General features: G+C 42.0%; 2 protein-coding genes across 2 annotated transcripts in view; one reads left to right on the top strand and one right to left on the bottom strand.

Moving 5' to 3' along the window:
- The first annotated feature begins 3,436 nt into the window (after positions 1–3,436).
- LOC139931343 (L-threonine ammonia-lyase) lies at positions 3,437–14,901 on the top strand. Its single transcript, XM_071924822.2, has 11 exons — positions 3,437–3,552; positions 7,086–7,413; positions 8,414–8,530; positions 9,846–10,087; positions 11,212–11,377; positions 12,349–12,448; positions 12,565–12,640; positions 13,007–13,132; positions 13,702–13,869; positions 14,307–14,364; positions 14,803–14,901. Exons 1-11 carry the CDS (start codon positions 3,437–3,439, stop codon positions 14,899–14,901), a joined length of 1,596 nt encoding a protein of 531 aa, XP_071780923.2.
- A 1,270-nt stretch (positions 14,902–16,171) lies between these two features.
- tmem254 (transmembrane protein 254) overlaps positions 16,172–20,386 on the bottom strand; it is a 4,950-nt gene continuing 735 nt past the window's right edge. The window contains exons 2-4 of the mRNA XM_071924815.2: positions 19,553–19,656; positions 17,802–17,861; positions 16,172–17,142 (exon numbers count right to left, since the gene is read on the bottom strand). Of these exons, the coding sequence (XP_071780916.1) occupies positions 17,022–17,142; positions 17,802–17,861; positions 19,553–19,656 (285 nt within the window). The 3' untranslated portion in view covers positions 16,172–17,021. The remainder of the gene's footprint in view (positions 17,143–17,801; positions 17,862–19,552; positions 19,657–20,386) is intronic.

The following is a 20,386-nucleotide window of genomic DNA, read 5'->3' as shown; positions in this document are numbered from 1 at the left end:
TGTATTTATTTTGTTAAAATTTGGAGTTTTTTCCTTTATATAGTCAGAGTGCATTTTCCTGTTTCACTCTGATGAACTAAATAGTAATTTACAGAGGGATTTATAAACATTGTTTTTTTTGTTTTGATTTTGCTGAATTATTTACAAAATACTATTCATATGGCAAACATGTCACAATTTTAGATTTTTTTTTGATGTAAAATACCCCATAAAATAGAAATGGCAAAAATATCAAAAGAGTCTGTTTAAATTACCATCTGTTTTTGAATATAGAAAGTGCTTTGCCTACAGGGAATCTGTCATTTTGAGAACATTTTTGGCTAATGTTTTTACTTGGTGTACTCGACCCAGCTGGTATGAAAACATAAACTTGTAGCAGTTATAACCAGCAGGTTATGGAAGCAAAGCATTATGATAATCTGAGAACTGACCAATCCAGCCAAAATCACCATATTCACCTGTGGAACCTCGCCTTAATACAACAGAGGTTTGACATCAGGAAAAATAGGATGTACTTTATGACAATGTATGTCAAAGTTCAACTTGTGACAATGTGTTCATGAAGTGAACCCTACAAAGTTCAAGGCCGGCCAGCAGACACATGGTAAAGCGCCGTACGTCTGCACGATTCCAAACCCAGAGGATCATGGCACCCAGTCAGCCGGTGTCACGCTGACCTGTGGTGTGACAGACCGCTGGTGGGGGGAGGAGGGGGGAGGGGTCACCTTGTCACCGTCTATTTATGTCCAATCCTTCTCTTTCCTCTGTCTTTTGCTTTGCCCTCTGTCTCACACTGTCAGCCTGTCTATCCGTCTTTCTCTCCCTGTTTCTCTTTCCCTCTCTCTCTCTCTCTCTCTCTCTCTCTCTCTCTCTGTCTCTCTCTCTCCAGCGTGAGTTGCCTGGGGATCGAGAGGAGGATGAAGGAGAAAGAAGCATACCAGGGCATGGAGGGGAGGGGTAGCACTCTATTTGCCCCCAATAATCTTAAATGGGGCTTTGTTTGTGTATGTTTGTGTACTTCAATCCTTATGATGACCAAATGTCCTCAGAAGGATAGAAAGATTAGGAAAATCCTGGTCCTCACTCCTACAAGGGGTGAGTTTAGGGTTAGGAGTTGGGTTTAGGGTTAAGATTCCAATAAGGACTATAAGTTTAGGTGATGGTAAGGTTAAGGTTAGTTTATGGGTTAGGGAATGAATAGTAGTCAATGGAAGGTCCACATAAGGACAAAAGTACAAAAGTGTGTGTGCATGTGGTTGTTTGTGCAAGAAGCATGTAATGTGAAAATAAAGTCTGGAATCCCTCTTTCTCAAACCCCAAACACAAGGTGGGTGGTGACCTTCCACCTCTCTGGCACCTCATATCCAATCTACTAGTTAAATCCACCTGGACAAGGACCCACCCCACTAAACCTTGGTGCGTTGTTGCCAAGAAATGTGCTCAGCTCTCTGTACCCGTTAGGCCCTTGGCATACACTGCTGTCCTGCCGCTTTATAAGGAGCTAAATCTAATTTGGGTGAGGCGTGTGTTCGTGTGTGTGTGTAGCTGTGGAGTCTGTGACTGCATCAAAAGAAACAAAGCTCCACCCTCTGCTTTTAAAACAAGCCATTAGTTCACCTTCGCTTTTGGATCCCCTCGCTTGTCTCCTAATCCTTTGGTAGACATACTGTGCTTACAGAAACAATCAGCAGTTTATTTGACGGCCTAAATAAATTCACGTATGCTCTTGAAGAGTTTGACTTTTGACAATATGCTTCTTACAACTTTCTTAGCTCGTCTTAAAGGACTACTGTGGCTTTTTGGTTGTTTGGTCCATTCATCACCTTACCCAATATGTGGTGAGAAGATTGGCACCAAAATCAATCATTATTCTATGGCTTGTAGATCCATTCACTTCTGAAAACAAAATCTCAATCGTCATCATTACTGAAGTCCATTACAAATCAACAGCGCAAAACCTTTAGCATTAGCTAAAGTTAGCATCTGGTGCTCAAGCGTTGGCATGAGCACCAGACAGAATCTACCATCGACTCACAGAGATGATTTTGGTGCCAATCCTGTTGTCAAAATTCCCCAAAAGTCAGTGTTTAAGTCTTAGTATGGCCTTTTTTAATCCAGTGTTTACAAAAAAAGCAAATGTAAAACTCAGATTTACCTGTTGCATACTATGGGTCGTTTATCAGAGCTAAAAATAAGCCTTTCCGTCCAATAATTCACAATACAAGCAGTGATTGACAACTTACTTGACACTATCTGAATTGTGCTGAGGCAGTAAACCCCACCCGCCTGGTACGCCATTCACTACGCTAAGATCTATCTGCAAATGCTATTTGAGCCATGTCTGCTAAAGGGATTATCTCTCATTATGCAGATTCCTATAGTGATCTGAGCTGAGTTGCGCAGTCTACGTTATCTCCCTGCGTATCTGGACAGGGAATGCTGGCATCGCTGTCGCTCCTCAGCTCAGAGGTGAGGGAGACGTTGGACATCCGATCAGGACTGAGTAGGATCTAGACTGCCTGCTGTGGACTGGCAGCAACCAATCTACCTCTTCTCCACTTTCCCTAACACTGTCTCTGCTTATCTTTCTGGCTGGCAGCCCGCCTCTCTCTGCCCCACCACTAGAGTTGCACTGCACTATAGATTTGGTTTGTTTGTTAGTTTATGTAACATTCATTTATCCAGGGAAGGCTTGCTGAAAAGGTATGCTTCTTCTTCAGCAACCTCCCGCTTCACTTTCATACTGTTGCAAACACTGATACCTGAGAGCTATGTTATGCATTAAATACAGATATTCTTCTTTGTTGCCCTCTGAGCATCTTATGCAGAGCAGTTGGGGGTGAAGTGCCTTGCTCTGGGGCATCTCGATGCTAAATATGGAGGGAGGACATAATAGCGTTACTCAATTCTCTTTCCTGGCCCTGATTTTGCCGGTACAGGGACTCGACTCGGCAATGTTCTGGTCACAAACCTGCGTCTCCACCCTTCAGGCTCCCATCGCCCCGCTATCTTTCATTTCTGATCCTCCATCCATAGTCGTCTCCTCTGTGTGGATGAGCCTCCAGATCATTGTTCCCTAGATAAACCCTAAGTCTGCATCTATCCCCTTAGACCGTCTGATTAGCACTACGTCACAGAATGGGGCCGTAATCCCGGTCTGGGCCCAGGAATAGAGCGCCTGGGAGGGGCCAGGCCACTGGAGACAGGCTGCAGGGCCACCAAGCACGTGCCCCAGGGTAATCCCTCCTTAAATAGCCCGTGGGGAGGTGAAGGAGGGAGGGAGCCGGGGCAGCGGACGTTACACTGTGGGAGCACCACCAGTCAGTGTCCTCTTATCCCTCGGACACAACACAGCAGCCGGAGGAGGAGAGGGATACAGAGACAGAGAGAGAGAGAGAGACCATTGGGACTATAGGAGGAACGTGGATCATACAGGATGAACTTTGCCGCTCAATTTTTCTACTCGAGCTACTTGACCGAGCGACTTGAGCGATTGCATTCACCCAGGCCAGCAATTAAAGACAGCGAGGAGAATGACCCCTTCTGGCAGAGGTGGGAAATTACAACCTGTGATCCCCCCGATCCTGCAGACCTCTCCCCTAGCCAGATCAACCCCGTAGTGACAGATGTAGCTCCTGCCCAGGCCACAAATCAGCCTCCATCCCAAGACCCGGAGAAGCCACAGCATCTCGCTGTACTTCCTAGTTTGACTCCTGGAGCAGCTCCTGCTTTGACAGCCACAGTGCCTCCTCCTCCTCCTCCTCCTCCTCCTCCTCCTCCTCCAGTTCCTTCCCTTCCCTCTCCTTCACCTTGTTGGCAGCCTACCCAAAAAGACACGTCCTCAATTCTCCAATCTCTTCCTCCACCGCTTCCTCCTCACCTTAATCGCAGACGGAAATCAACAAAACCGTCCGCTGTGACTAAAATACTTCCAAATCCATGTTTGGCTGCACCCGTCCCCAAATCCAAGGCCTCCAAACTCCCCTCTGACCTTCCCAAACCGCCTCCTGCTCCCTCCAGGCCCACAGCAGCGATGACCTCCCCCTCTTCCTTCTCCCCTACCTCATCCTCCTCTTCCTCCTCATCTTCCTCAGCCTCTTTTAGCCCCCTGAGCTCCACTCCAGGTTATGGTGGGAAAGGAGAGCTACTCCCTCCCTTCCAAGCCCTGGTAGGCTTCCTCCTCCGCCTGGTCCTCTCCTTTATCCTCCTCTTCCTCCCCAGGTAAATCACAGACAGACATCTCACAGGAAGACAGAGAGGTGTTAAAAATTGGTGTACAGGGTCTTTTTCTGGAAATCAAACAAAAAGGGGTAACAGTGAGTATCTGTAGAAGTCTATGGTATACTGCATTACAACTCAACCCCATTGTATAATGCAAGACATCAGACCTAGGTCAAATATGAGTTGCAAATAATTCCTACTGTTTGCTTTAAGCTTCATGGAGCACCAGATGGGTGGGGCTTACTGCATCAGGACAATTAGGATGCTTTCAAATACTTTGATGTGAGTGTCTAAACTTTCTGGCATTCATTATATTGTTCTTTAAGGCATCCCAGACCCTTCTGGCACATAAGTAGACTAAAACCATATAAAGAATGTGAAAATGCTATTTAACCCATCTGAATTACATACAGATGCAGAATTGTGGGTATGGTGATGCAACATCAAGGAATAGGGTCATATGGGTGTGGTTAGACTAGTCTCAGGCTAAGCTATAGCTCAGTACTTTGATATGAACATCTGACATTGTGCACATTATGATAGCTGAACTTTATTTGCTGGGGAGCTTTTTGCCATATATGGGTTTTTTCATACAAGTGGGAAAAGGAGACTGCACAAAAAGGACATTAAGAAGCTGAGATGTTTTGCACCATGTCAAATTAAAAGAACCTATTTTTACTATCTCAGCTTCTTAATGTCCTTTTTTGAGGCTCGATACTGGCTGGTGTGCAGGCTCCTGTTCCCTTTTGATGGTGTTTTTGAAGTACATGTTTGAGCTAACGCACCTAAAGTAATCACTAGTGCCTCAGTCAACACAGGCCAGGCAATGTTTTTCTTCACAGTTTCATACAAGTGCACACAGTATGCCAATGAGAAAGTGACCGACTAGCAGGGCATAGGGCAGTAATGGACGAGGCTGAACGAGGTGAAAGGTCGCAGTATTGTTTGTGGCAGATCATTGTGATATAAATAGATTGGGACGTTCTCAGGGCCAGAGCTGGGGAATGCTGGCAACACTGAGTGAAATTCATATGGTTGTTTGGGAACGGTACTCCACCTGGTGGCCTCTTGATGCTAGCTGAGGTGGTACGCTAACACTAGAAAACTCTGTATCATTGAAAGACAGATTGATATCCATTATGGTTTGCTTTTGCCTACTTAGGTGCCAGGATGCCAGGATGGGTGGGGTTTGCCACATAGGACAATAGCATTTCAAAGTCAATTTATTTTATTTCTCTGTGACTAAAGACTTGCCCAGGGCTCTCTGAACTGTCCTGATGCAGAAAACTACATACAACTGGCACAGATACAATGTATTTAAAGTTTCCACCTTAGCTGTTAACCATTTGTGATCTGCTTTAGTGGCTAAGTGATAGGGTGTAATCCTATTATTTGTTTATACTGTGTAAAGAGCCCCCTAATTAACTAAACCCACAAACCAATCCAGTCTTTTGTGCAATGTCATTAGACTAGTGAAAGAGCTAGGAGATTTAGAGTGAAACTGAACTACGTAGATGGATAGCACTGCTTGACTATATTCAATCTAGTGAGCTATTATCAATCAAACTCTCTCAGTTTCGGCCCTTATTACCACTTTAATCGTTTGTCTGTCTCCTGAAAAGAGGAGCTGAACAACCCAATGAATCACAAGTTGACTTATACATGTGATCAGTCACACTGAGTGGAAGCTGACATGAAAGGTGAATCAATTCATCTCAGACTGAGGCATCCAGACTGAATGTGTGCACAATGTGTGTGTGTGGGGGTGTGTGTGTAGGTGGGTGGGTGTTCACATACACGCATGCCAGGGTTAAGGTCAGTCCACTTCCACTTCAATCAATTCAGGAAGTGGATTTCCTTCAAAACTCCAAAACTGTAAAACTCTCGCAGTAGAAAGATTCTTCCATCCAATCTCAAAGTTATTGAGACCGAAGGCAGTAATATTGATGTTTGAATTGCAGTGCCAGCGTGGATTTTGAACTGAGTGAATTAAAAGTGAAGTGACTCAGCCCTGGTGTGTGTGGGTTGGGTTTATAAATGAACAGGCTGTGGTTTCCTGCAGCTATTACGGCGTATCTTGATAGTGAAGCTGTGTGTAGCTCTGTTCAGGGAATAGTTTTACTACCATCTTCCAGAGGCCACATTTTGATACAATACACAATATGTGCAATATGTATAGCACAGTATCCTCAAATTGAATTTACACATATATTCTGAGAAGACCAAGACTGTACAGAGATGTATAGTGAGGATGAACATAGTGCAGGTATGAGCAGAAAAATGTAAAGGTTCACTACCAGACAAACGTGTACTGTAGATGTGAGTGATTCTCAAAATGTAAATATCACATGAAGAGCTCCTTTCCAAAACACTACACATCCATTTTGAAATCACCTGAAGTTCATCATTTAATATCTAAACCACGGGTTCTTAAATGTTGTCACATTACAGAGCCCTAAATATACATAAAGAAGACCACAGACACTCATTTCATAAGATTATACTGATAATAGTGATTAGAATTGTTGTTTTTATACATTCTCTAAGTCAGATAATTTCTAATGAATTAAGTCTATATGATGCTCATTTTGCTGGAGACCCACTGGATCCCACTTAAGGACCCATGGGGGTCCCCAGATCCCACTTTGAGAACCACTGCTCTACACTATACTGGATCCGGGGTGACCAGTGTGTAAGACCCAAGGTCGTACGTTGCCTACTATCCTTTAATATGTATAATTTGTTTTCATTTTGTGCTATCAATCATTTTTGCGGAAAGGATTCCCAAAGGATATCTCCTTTGGGAATGAAACCTTGTATCCTGCAGTTATTCATGACCTCTTCCTTCTCCCTCTCTTGCCCAGAGATGAGTTGCGTCTGGGCCCCAGTGAGCCGGGCAGCTCTTATAAAGGAGGCCCCGTCAGTAACGGCACGGTGGGCCGCAGACCCACCCTCATCGAGCCGGAGCGGCTGAAGGACTTCGGCGAGGAGGAACTCCTCAACGGGGACGTGAGGGTGTGGGAGGCCAAGGTGGTGGGGGCCCCCGAGGTGCTGTTCATGGACCCCCCCAAGACCAGGAGAGTCAGCGAGTTCGCAATCGCCTCCAAGCCCGCTCCCCAGTTCCTCCGCTTTGAGGACATCAGCGCCGCGGCTTTCAGAATCCAGTCCGGGATACAGAAGACACCCTGCACGGTACGCTGGTATAGCATATAGCATGACTTACTATAGTGTACAGTGATGTGGTGGCAGATAGAGAGGCTGGTGACCTCTGACCTCCAGTTGGTGATCACTAGAGGAACAACATGATTTTTTTTATTTTTTCTGTACTTGTGGTACCTCTAGTTTTGATAAGGGAACAGCCAGTAATGTGCATATCCAAATCTGCACATTCTGTATATTTGTCATATACATCTGTAAATATGATATATGTATATATATATATATATATATATATTTGATAAGGTGAATGTTATGGTTTTTCTTTTACAATACATGTATAGCATTGGCCTTCTGTAGACCTGTTAATGTGAATAGGACACACACTTTACACATTCTGTATATACAGTATACTGTAAATTCGCATATTTTTATTCACATTCTCATATTTTATTTTGATGCCAATATCTTCACATTTGTATATATTTTCATACTGCATATATTTTCATATTTTTCATATAGATTGTATCATACATTTTTTCGTTCATTTTTCTTCTGTCTAAGCATGTTCTCCTACTGTTATTTTGCAAATTTTTGCACATTTCTTTGCATATTATCATACTTTTCACTCATATATTTCATATATTCTAGTGTAATTGTCCGTTATCCCATTTGCTTTATTCTCATTTACATTCAGTTTTTCTTTTCTTTGCTGTATCCCAGTATTTTCTGGTGTAACAACCAAATTTCTCCATAGGGATCATTAAAGTTTCATCTAATGAAATTAAAAATGTATACCCAAAGGAATATTGATTAATCTTCTATTTCTCTTGAAAATATTGAATCTACTTCTTATAATGTATACTATAAATTTAGATCCTAAAGGTTTACATCAGCTTAAAAGGGTGTATAAACTCTATTTCACAAATAAACAAGGTAGATAAACTGAATTTAGGCGGGTCAACCTACTGTACACTATGGTCCTTGATATTAAGGATATAGCTGATCTCATAATGCTGCTTGTTTGTGTGTCCAGTACTCCAGACTGTCCAAACAGTACGGTATGGAGATCTACCTGAAGAAGGAGCACCTCCACTACACAGGCTCTGTGAAGGAGAGGGGCGTGCTGTACCTGCTAACCTCCCTCACACAGGTAAACAGAGAGAGAGTGAGAGAGAGAGAGAGAGAGAGAGGATGATCCCTTCATGTCTGTCATGTCTAAGTGCAGATTTAATGTACAGTGGCCAAGAAATGTGTGTGTGTGTGTGTGTGTGTGTGTGTGTGTGTATGTTTATATGTGCATGTGCATGTGTTTATACAGTATTTATGCATGTGCAAGTGTACAGCGCTGTGGAGAAAGGTCTGGCCTAGCGAGACTAGTGCAAACGTGGCTGTCAGTCTTAAAGGTGCTACATATGGCATTTTCACATCAATAAATCCAACCACATTCATTTTGGCATTATGCATTAGCATAATTACTGTAAACAAAGAAGACCATCGCTGAGAAGATTGGCAGCCTCTAATGGCTTCTAATTTGCATTTTACACTGTGAGCCACTGGGTCGATTATGGAGGGAAATCTGCTGGATTGCTTTACGGCACAAAACAGTTAGAGAGCGCTGCTCTTCCTGAGCAAACAGAGCTAAAGATTTCACAGTTTCTGGCAATGGCAGATGGTGGAAGGATTGAAAGGCAAAACTACTTCCAACATGTTTATCCTCTTCGGGAACGCTAACCTTTGACCGCAGAAGCAAAGATCCTCTTTGCAACAGGGTTTATGGGAAAGGTGGTCTTCATTTTGAGAAACACTAGCACTAGCTATACCACTGGCATGAGGTGGAGACTCACAGATAGTCTAATTTGTCTACAACAATTATACCAATATCACAATTAATGTGACAATGATATACTATATATTTACTAAAAATGTACCTGAACAATGAAGGTGAAGGAATTGATCCTGTGCATTATGAGGTCTTTACCAGGTTAGATAATATCTCTATTATTACCATATTATTATTAATGTCTCTGTATTACTCTTAGCCTTTTAATTTACAAGATTCACGTTACTCCATTTCTCACTGGAATGAGTGTGGAGTTAATGCAGTGGTCTATGAAAACTGTAGCTGCAAGCACAAAAAGTTACAAATATAAATGTATATTTTTCACTTTGAAAATGCCATCTCCTTTGAAATTACAATGCACTAACAACAACACAAGAATCATATTTGCTGATTCAATAAAAAAACAGTAGATTTTGGGTTGAGGTTCATTTAATGTCTTTTTGCGCCTTTTTCCTGAAATATATCTGAAAGTATAATTGGGTTGTGTGTCCTGCTACAATACATGATTCATCAAAATGTCCTAAGATGATTTTAGATTCATTTGAATTTATTTGTGTATTCTGTGTGTGCTCATGTGTGAATATGTGTCCGGTGTGTCTCATCATCACCAATCCTGTGCCTCCAGGAGCAGCAGAGGAAGGGGGTGATCGTGGCCACGGACTGTAACTTCTCCATGGCCGCGGCCCACCATGCGGTGGAGCTGAAGATCCCGGTGTTTGTCATCATGCCGTCCTGCTGCTCCTCACCCCGCCTCAGGATCTACAGGGACTACGGTGCCATGGTCATCTCCTACGGCAGCACGGCCCGGGACTCCCAGAACCACGCCCGCCATCTGGCCAGGGAGAACGGATACCTCTACCTGGAGGAGTGAGTCTCACTGACGCTCAGTCTGACATGTCACATAAGAGGGTTTGTCATATATTGAGGCAAGGCAGGTATATGTAACTGAAGGCCACTAGCAGCACTGATAGTGTCCAAAAAATTTTGTTTCAACTGCAAAGAGCTGGTAAACTAAAGAAATGTACAGGCCAATATACATTTTTTCATAGAAATATGTCACCCTGCCTGTTTTCAATGCTATTTTGTGAGAATCAGGTAATGTTTTAATTTTAAACTTGCGCACTCACTTATACATTTGGTTAAGTTTATAATTCATCATGAAGTGCAACAGAATTCAAATTACCAGAGAGTATTTTGGAGCATTGTTTTGCTTTGATTTGATTGGCTCACAGAGAGAGTGTATGGTGGCTGACAGGCACAAAGTCATCTTTGCCTGTCAAAAGTAAAGTAACACTAACCTGCAGTCGGCTCAACCAATCAGAAGTAATATAGTAACAGGAGAGTCTATCTTGACTTAGCTGGGTTGGTCCAAGATGGCAGTGCAACAGTAAATTAGTGAAGGGTATAGCTGCCATATGATGTTGGTGAATTATGGGTTTTGAACCATCAGACTACTTAATTGAGACAAATGGTGAAGCTGAAGTGACTTTTCACCCATGAAGCATTTCATGCAGTATCGGCCATGTCACATTCCTAATATTAAAGGATGCGTCATAGTACTGTTACATTTGGATTTCCTAATGAAATGTTGGCTCATAGTTATAAAGTTAATCTTGAAATGATTTTTCTGGAAGTCATTTCTCTCACACAATCTGCTCCTAATTTCCTCAGTTGTACTTTTGTATTTTCATGTAAAGCCCCAATGTACTGTGGGTTTACCAGGCAAACACGAGGAAGACTTATTGTATTATTGCATAGATCTATCCAAGAAAATCTATTCTGTTTTTGTCTATTCTGTTTTGTGTACAAAGGAGGGAGATGCGAGAGACAGGAATGAGAAAGGGGATGGTATGAGTCAGGTTGTAACCCATGGTGTTTTGCGTGCATGGCATGCAGCTTAGCGTATAGCTGCTAAACCACCAGGACGCTCTAAAATCATTCAGTGTTTACCTTCTGATCTGTTCTTTCTCTGTCTCTTTTCTGGTTGCCAGAGATGAAAGTGCAGTGTACCTGGCAGGACTAGGCACTGTGGGCATGGAGATCTATGAGCAAGTATCCAAGTTGGATGCAGTGGTGGTGCCCGCTGGTGGGCAGTACGGTCTGCTGGCTGGCACAGCCGCAGCCATCAAACACCTCAACCCACGCGTTCTTGTCATAGTAAGTTGACGCTCAGTTAGCCAAGTTAAGACGTTTTTTGTAGTTAAAGTTAGTTAGTTTTAAACATCAATATATCATTGTCAAATTGATTATAGTACCTTGGTATAATTACCGTAAACAAATGAGACCATGGTCAAGATGATTGGTAGCCTTTATCTCACACCAGTGATATTATTAGCGCTAGTGTTTCTCAAAATTGAGACCACATTTCCCATAAACCCCCTTTGCTTCTTATCGTAAAGAGGATGTTGCTACTTGTCCCGACTCCTTGTCTCTGGCATCACTCTGCATGTGTTTTTCTCTTTGGCTTTACTAAATATGTTGGAAGTGATTTTTCCTTTAGTTTTTCACTTGTTACACCATCTGCCATTGCGAGAAACTCTGCAAGCTTTCACTCTGTTTGCACTGGAAGAACAGCGCCCTCTTCCTGTTCTGTGCAGTAAAGCAATATGACTTTGTGCTGTAAAGCAACACAGCAGATTTCCCACTAAATCCGACACACAATGTAAAATGCAGTGTCGAGACTGGCAGAAGCTGCCACTGTTCTTGGCGATGCTCTCATTTGTTATACAGTAATCATACTAATGTCTCACAGTTAACGCGATAATAGTTTATTGCTGTTAAAATGTAATGCGTAGCATCTTTAATTGTAGTGGACAGGTTGCTGCATGAGCAATTTTATTTTGAAACTTTCGAAACAAACAGTGAATGTGGTAGTATTAGTATAATATTAGCACCACATGCTCAATGAAATAGACTGACCAGGTGAATTCTATGAAGCTAATTCTATGAATGCTACTTCTATTATGATTATGATGTAGATAAAGGGGAACAAGAAGGATTTTCAAGCCTTGTGAATGAGGCATGAATTGTGTAAGGTGGTTACAAAAACTCAATATAAAGCTAGTATAATGCTAGTATAATCAGAAACACTATGAATTTTAATTCTAACAATGGATTTTCTTCCACAGGGAGTCGAACCAGAAGGTTTCCCTCTCCTGTTACAATCCCTGAAGACAAACAGCCCACTCAAAGACATGCACAGCAACCCCAATAAGAAACTATATGGAGGTAATATCTTTGTGGAATAACCCTGATCATTGTTCACATTTGAAGGCTAACATGGCTCTATAATTTCTCTTCTGCAGTAACAGAACCTAACCTTCACGTCTTGTCTCTGTCGTCAGATCTTGTGGAACATTCACTGGGTGTTAACACCTTCCAGCTGGCAAAGAAACTAGTAGACAAAGTCATCTCTGTCAGGTATTACATCTATACAGCAGAGTTTCACACTCAATTTTAAAAAGTTTCATTCAAAAATGAGATATCCATCGTAATTGCTGCCTACGCTTAAAAATGCAGATAATGGGTTTCTGTTATGAGTCATCAAAAGACTTGAAAAGCAGTTATGTATTCAAGCGTAGAATCCATTCATGTTTTTGAAATACTGACTGAATTTCAGGTAATATTTTCTTCTAAAAGTGGATTTGATTATTTTCGAATTAAACCCTTTAATTTCAAAACCCATAGAACTGTGAAACCCTCTGTATAATTACAAATTCCACATTTGAATTGACACGGCTTCCCAACCTTTCATTTTTTTCTCTCTCTTTTATCTCTCACTCAAAGGGAGGAGGACTCTCTGGTGGCAATGCTGCGGTTCCAGGAGTTCGAACGCTCCACCGTGGACACAGAGGCGGCCATGGGACTGGCCGCCATCTTGGCCGGACAGCTACCAGAGCTGAAGGGCAAAAAGTGGGTCAGACTTGTTAATATTGTGATACCTCGCTGAATGCCACGGGGAAGTTCTCTCCTCTTTCGATTTGGTGTCTTACTCAAGGACATGTCAGCGAGGTGGACGCTTGCCAACATGGGGGCTTAAACTTGAGTCCTCCAGTTGAAGGACAAAGAGGTCTTTCTAACCACTAGACCACTTCACTGTTAGCATTCAGCTGCTTGGGTCATCCTCAAGATTGCACAGATTTATATACATTGATATGAATACAGACCAGCATTAATTAAATGCTTCTGTCAGGTAAAAAACTGGCAACTACCACAAATCAGAGGATTTCACAGTCCTCTGTGGGTTGAGCAAATTTTAGGAATCTTGGGGGTGAGAAACCCTGTCAAAACCCTTTGTATCATTTCAAATATAGTCATCACTCTGAAAGTAGAGCTCTTTTTCTTAATGCCTGAAAAGCTGACATTTTGGCAGTGCGGGGATTTCTCTCGTCAGCAGCGATAATCTGTTTGGCTGCAGATGAAACAAGACTCCCTCTCTCTCTCTGTCTGTCTGTCTCCCTCTATGCGTGTCTCTGCTGCAGGGTAGCGGTGGTGGTGAGCAGCGCTAACATGGAGCTGGAGCTGGTGAGGCAGTGCGTGGAGCGGGCGCTGGTGCTGGACGACCGGGTCAGCAAGTTCACGGTGCAGCTGGGAGATTGGCCAGGGGACATGGCCAAGCTGCTGGACTTCCTGTCCAGAGAGGACGTCCGGTGGGTTTCACACTGGCACAAACAACAGTGGCTTGTTAAATATTAAAGGAATACACTGGTGGGTTTTAGGGAGATTGGCCCGTTGGTCAACTTAGCTGTTAAGTAATGAGAACATAGACAAAATCATCCATGTGCCTCCTGTAGATCATTCACTCCGGTGTTCTATGTTAACACTTTAGCATACACTGTGTTGAGTGATAGTAGACAACTTGCACTTGTTCTTGCTCTAGAGTGACTTAAAAATGGCCGCTGTGGGAACAAGGTCTATTACAGAGTTCAGCATGACAGTCAGTTCACCTCCAAAAATAGACGCACTGAATTAGCCTCTTTCTAACCCCTGCACTTCGCTAACCTTGGCCAGTCTGTTTCATTTATATACGTTCATAAATGTCACCTTTAATTCTTTGCTCTCTCTCTCTCTCCATCTCTCCTTCCAGGTTGTTGGATGTCTGCCATCGGAGACACAACGACAAGTCAGAGCTTTTCAAGACCAAGGTAGGCCGACACAGACCTGATCTCCCCTCCTACCTTACCTCCTCCTCTCCAATCCACTACTTTTTCTACATGCATTGCCATGGAAATCTTGGCTTGGAGTTGACAGTGAGTTGGCAGGACAAGGACCTGTGTATGACCTAGAAAGACAAGGTAAAATCACAAGTGAAAAGACCTGCCAGTAATGGAATGGAGTGGAAGGATTTCACTTCTTTCTTGATACCAGTTTAGCGATCTGCCTTATTGTTTCAAGAGAACGTCACCAAACTGTGAAACTGTGAGTGGAATTATGACAGATTTTTTTCACTTGTTTCAAGAAAAACAGTTTTAACACGCAGTACTAGACCAACTGACTAGTTAAGATGGATTTTTTTCTTTTGGATGCGTGCGTGTGATGTCACAGGGCTAACTGGATGAGTGTGTGTGTGTGTGTGTTTACAGGTGGAGTGTGTGGTGGAAACCAGGGATAAGACACAGAGCACTCAGCTCCGCAAGACACTGTGTGAGCGTTACCCTTCTCTGCGCTGGCTGGACCGGTGATCAGACAACACAAACAAAAACAACACAAACTGAAACAATAACGCGAAACAAGACATATTCTTAAAAATGTGCGACGACTGACTCTCACAGAACACACACACACATACACAACATACACTTTTATCATATATGAGCTGTTGTATGAAAACACATTAAGGCAATGGCTGTTCAGTTCATACTTAAAAGCCTTGAGATTATAGCACACCTATTACTCATACTACTACACTAGTACTACTTACTATTACTTCTACTACTTATGCTGCTTCTCTAAGTTCTTTCATCATGGCACCATGTAATTAGAGAGTAAAGTGGTTCTACTGCAATATGTTGAATTTGAATATAGTGCTTAACGCTCACCATTAATCCCACAGCATGCAGTATACACTGTTCATTAGCTGCTGTCCCACATACGCAGGTTATACTGTAGAAGCTGGCTTACTCCTCTATACTGCTCCATACACAATGACAATATCTGAGATCTATTTTTCAAAGCACATTGTTTTTGTATATATTTCTGTTTATAAAATTCTCTGAAGTGGTAGTGTTAACCCAAACAAATGTGTTCTGCAAATAAAAATGGACATATTCTATGAGCTGAGACTTTGTGATGGTTGTGGGGGAGTAAAGGAAAGTTAGAGAGAGTTAGTTTGGCCTATTTCCCTAAGAGTGAGAGTGTTGGCTCACTCTGGAGACGATGGTATCTTTTAGATTAGACTAGATTAGCCTTTATTGTCTCCCTTAGGAGAAATCTGTCTTCAGCATTCGAGAGAACACAGGTGACGTAGCAGCACACAGCCTCTCCATATACACACAATATATGGAGAGGCTGTGTCGTCCCTGATTAATGCCTGGAGACAGCTCCAGTGAAGACCGGGCCCGTTTAAGACGGGCTAATGCTCTAAGTTCATTAGCAGAGGACATTCTGACCCTGGGCTACTGCTTTCACCTCGTCTGGACGACTTCACACCATCTACCTGTGTGACAGAAGCACAGCAGCCGCATTTAGCAAAAGCTTCTTCTGCAATAACTGTGTGAATTCAACCAAATGCAGAGTTGGGATTTATAAGGACAAGTTAGAGTAACGTAATATTGGTTTATATTGGTTTCTTTGATGTATCATAAGTTCTGATTTCCGCCATCACCCATAGAATACATGTTATTTTCATGTTTTATCACATTCTTTGAAATAATTCTCCAATAAACTGTAGCATAAAGAGCATTTTGTTCGTTCTTCGTTTTCAGAAGAATGACAGAAAAACATAGGTTTCAGTTAGTTTAGTCACTCTTTATTTCATATCTCTGTGTTGAGAAAAGCACACTGGTTTAGATTTGAATTCAAAGCACTTCAATCTGAAAGGCAAATGTGAGCCTGAAACATGTGTACGGCAGCTCCTCTCGTTTCATCCATTACGACTTCTGAGGCTGGCGGCGGCGCACCATCTGCAGCCAATCTGTCTGGCATTATCTCCAGCGCCGCGGCAGGGAAAAATACCATTATCGGCTCCGTCCGAGCTGAATGCAATCATCATTAGAGTACAAAACATTTTGTGAGAAAAGTTTCCCTTTCGCAGGAAGAGATAATAAATCCGCTCAGAATATCTATGTAAACAATTCCTGTTCTGTCACAATCAGCACAAGAGAGCACTTGAGATGAATGCTGGTATAAAGTTGTATTGCACTATGTATTCTACCTAGAGCAGCTCATATTATCATGGTTTGTTCAGAAGGCCTCTGAGGATAGTGATGCTTCAATCACTATATTATTTATATTATTATCAACATTATGTCTAAGGTGCTACTGTCATCTCTGAGCTTTGTGTATAAAATCTCATGGAATTAAATAGTTATGTTGGTCCAGCATAAGATCACAGGATAGATACTCAGTATAAACTGAGTGAGAAATCATTTAGTAGTGTCTATCCAACTTCAGCTTTGACGTTTATGCTTTTATGTTATATGAAAATCTATAACGGGAGAGGCTTGGGTGTCCTCCCTCGCCTCCTCGCCCCCTCGGCAGGACTTCATATCTAAAGGGAGGACAGTGAAGGAGAAGGGGTGCGATAGATTTTCCAAATTCAGCTCGTGCGGCGGTGCTCCGCGGGCTTCTCTCCCGTGAGGCGTCAGTGCTGCTTGGGGCGCTCGGGGTCGTACTTGAGGAGCAGGCCGAGCGAGGCGAAGCCGAACAGCACGGTCTGGACGAACCACAGGCAGCGGGTCGCCGCGTTGTCGATGCCTTTCTGGCTGCGGGGGCACACACGGAGGGAAAAACGACAAAGTTAGTGGTGGTCGAATTGCATCCGCGATCCAGCAGGGGCGTTAATACCCTAAACCCTAAGCTACGGCAAAGCCCCTGCATTCAATATCATTTGCCACCAAAAATTCAAACCCACTTGTATTGACTGTATTTGTGGGGACAAGTGGAGCAACAACTCAGGAAAGGCAATATGAATATTATTGGTCAATGTGATAAATCATTAGACGTAGGTCATACTATCAATTTAGAAGGAACATTGGCCTTGAGTGCTTCCTGATCAGTTAGATATGGCATCCAAATAGATTTATGGCAGGTTTTGCTTGATCTTTGCTCTCCATTATTATGATAAAAAGATTAACTTTGGCCTCACATGATCATATCTGGACAAGTGCCACACCTTGCCATACCCAACTGACACCCATTCAGTCCAGTATACTGATGTAGCATGAAGTAGAAGCACACTAACACAGGCAGCTTTTACAAGTTTCTGCATGCCAATGTGTGCCCAAGATTAATTTTCAGGCTTTTCGGGGATTACAGCTTTTTTGGACACACAATTCTCTTTCATTTATAATGGAAGATGAAGGGGGAACAAAATGAGATCACAGCACCACCTAGTGGAGACAAAGGGTCTTGTCATTCTTACCTGCACACCCTCATTGCAACAACGGCCTCCAAGACATGAACGGCCCACATTGCCCACCACCTGGAACAGAGAGAAGAGGGTTCAACTTCAAAAAGATTCAGCATCAGCAGTGTTTAAAGTTTCTATTCAATGTGATTTCCCATATCATCCTTTAAAGATAATTCATGTCTTCCTCCATATTCAGAAGGTACTTTGGCCTGGGAATCTGGTGAAACCTCCTTGGACATGCTTTTGTTTTTCCTCATACAAACATGAGCAAAAACAAGCTGCCACTATTTCAGTTAGTGAGTGCTGAATTAATGGGAGTCACACAGGCAACCATTAAAGATTTATCAACTGTCATTATTATTTATCCTTATTTAGCATAAAGCAACTTGTTTTAAATTGTTTTTGATTTTGCAGTGGATTGATCAAAACCACCAAAGACCGAACCATGCCTTCCAGTTTGACTCAGTTCTTGGAGGACACTCAGCTTTAACAGCTGTCACATGACTTATCCTTTAATTGCTGTATTCATCCAAGGTGTCATATGCTAATGCTGCCGCAGCAGTCATGTGACTGGATGGCTGATTAGCACAAGTGCTCCACCTGAGAATGTGGTGATAACAATCTGGAAATGGTGAAAATCATTAAGGGTGTAGTTGATTAAACAGTGTATTTCAGCCTTCTCTAGGTGCTTTGCACATCATTTGAATCCCATTCATGCTGCAAAAACTGGGGAAGTGATTGCCTTCCATTCAAATGAAGGAAAAATCTCAGCACTTTTTATTAGAGCTTGTTAAACAATAGATTTGATGTGTTTCAAATCACTCTCTGAAATGTTTTGTATTCTAAATATAACACCTGTAGTTGACCCTTGACCCTTAAATTTAGCCACATTTAGTGTGTTGCGTAACTATTTTTAATATATACTTTTTATTGACATCAATGATCCATTTCATTAGTGACAAGATTTAGCTAAATTACAAATATGACACCTTTTTTTTCCTTTTTAGTGAAGGCATGTCCACCCATGTGCTATCAGCTATGGAGTGAGAGAAAAAATACATAAAGAGATAAATAAATAGAAAGTACAGTATAGCAAAATTAACATTGATAAAGTAATCCAGCAATGATGCAAGTACAGGAAAAACAAACACAACAGAAGCAAGTAACTACATGTATTTGAGTAAGTAATATTGTAAATAAGTAAATAATAAAGAATTAGGTAAATAAGTAAATAAATAATGATAGATAAGTAAATATGTATCTCCAACAGATTATGAAGAATTACGAGAACAGATGCTAAGAATGATGTCATATGTGTCTTCCAGGCATATTCTCTCCAAAAGAGGCTGCAGCTCTATTTGTTCTTATACAGGTTTCTTCCCACTCCTCTTCTGATATATTTACCCAAAGCTCCTCTTCCCACTTAGTTTTAGCTTTCATTTCCTCTTTTTTTACAGGTGTTTTCAGGGATTTATTAGAAGCAATTTGATGTTTTACACAAGCTCTGTTGTAATTTTGAAGCATAACCCCTATGAGAGGATGTAGGCTAAGTTGTATGTACTTTTTGTCTGATTATCACTTTTTTTTTGTATATAGCTCCAATATATAGCCCCAAACTTTAAGTGTATCTCTAACCCAGATATTTGTGATTGTTTTAATCATCTTAAAGCTTTTGTTGCCTAATTATTTACTCCATAGAGTTAGTTAACAACGGTATTCCCCATGCTGTCAGTAGCCACAGTGGCCACTGTAGGTTCACTTACCCTTTGTACATGAGGTCGGCATGATTATCCACAAGGTATCTGGACAAGGTGCCGAGCGGACCAAGGTTTTCAAATGGGATTTTTTCTGGCACAAACACAGTGCACTGCAAAACACAGAGACTGTATTTCAGCTCTTAGCCCATTAATTATGTAAAAACCTCACACAGACTACTAATGCAATAGGACACCTTTATAATAACAATCACAATGAAGTCCAACTGACATAGTCACACAATGCACTGTCCACCTGTGACATGTCAGGTATGTGTGCCATATGGATTATGTCTGCTGCATGGACCACATAAAAGGCTATTATCCTACTCTGTTTAAAGGGCCCCTCGGAAACTCATAGTTCAGTTGTTCATTTAGAGCTTAAATGTCACAGACAAGCCTAAAGCACAACTTTGTAAGAGGTTATATGAACTAGTTAGGCCTACTAGTTAGATATTAACTATGAAAGTTACTCTAATGTTAGCCGTGCTTATTTGAGCTGTACTGTGACACTGAAGGATAACCCTGGTAGATAGTAACCCTCAGATATGAACTTTACCCGGCTCAACTTGGCTCACTATTTATGGAGACAGTTGAGCCAAACTCCATTCAAAAAAGCTCGTACTTCAATGCTGCCTTGCCTATCCGCAAAGCGATAGACGTCGGAGAACATGTTTACGACTTTTAACGAATTGTTTTGGTGTTCTGGTCAATTCGGCATATCGACGATTGACCAAGCAGTGCTTTATTGCAATAAGTCCTCAACTTATTGAATTGGTTCAGTACTGCCTTTTGTGGGAGATGACAGTAGGAATAACGGGTGAACAAGTTGTAAAAGTTGTA

The sequence above is a fragment of the Centroberyx gerrardi genome, chromosome 15, assembly GCF_048128805.1.
Source record: "Centroberyx gerrardi isolate f3 chromosome 15, fCenGer3.hap1.cur.20231027, whole genome shotgun sequence".
In the NCBI taxonomy this organism is placed as follows: domain Eukaryota; kingdom Metazoa; phylum Chordata; class Actinopteri; order Beryciformes; family Berycidae; genus Centroberyx; species Centroberyx gerrardi.
Note: the sequence above shows the minus strand (reverse complement) of the source record. Positions and strands in the feature narration are given on the sequence as shown.

Excerpts from the sequence above, each read along its gene's own strand:
- LOC139931343 (XM_071924822.2), top strand. The coding sequence starts at position 3,437 with ATGAACTTTGCCGCTCAATTTTTCTACTCGAGCTACTTGACCGAGCGA. Across the intron at positions 11,378-12,348 it reads ACCCACGCGTTCTTGTCATA|GGAGTCGAACCAGAAGGTTT; the intron begins GTAAGTTGACGC and ends TTTCTTCCACAG. Across the intron at positions 13,870-14,306 it reads CTGTCCAGAGAGGACGTCCG|GTTGTTGGATGTCTGCCATC; the intron begins GTGGGTTTCACA and ends CTCTCCTTCCAG.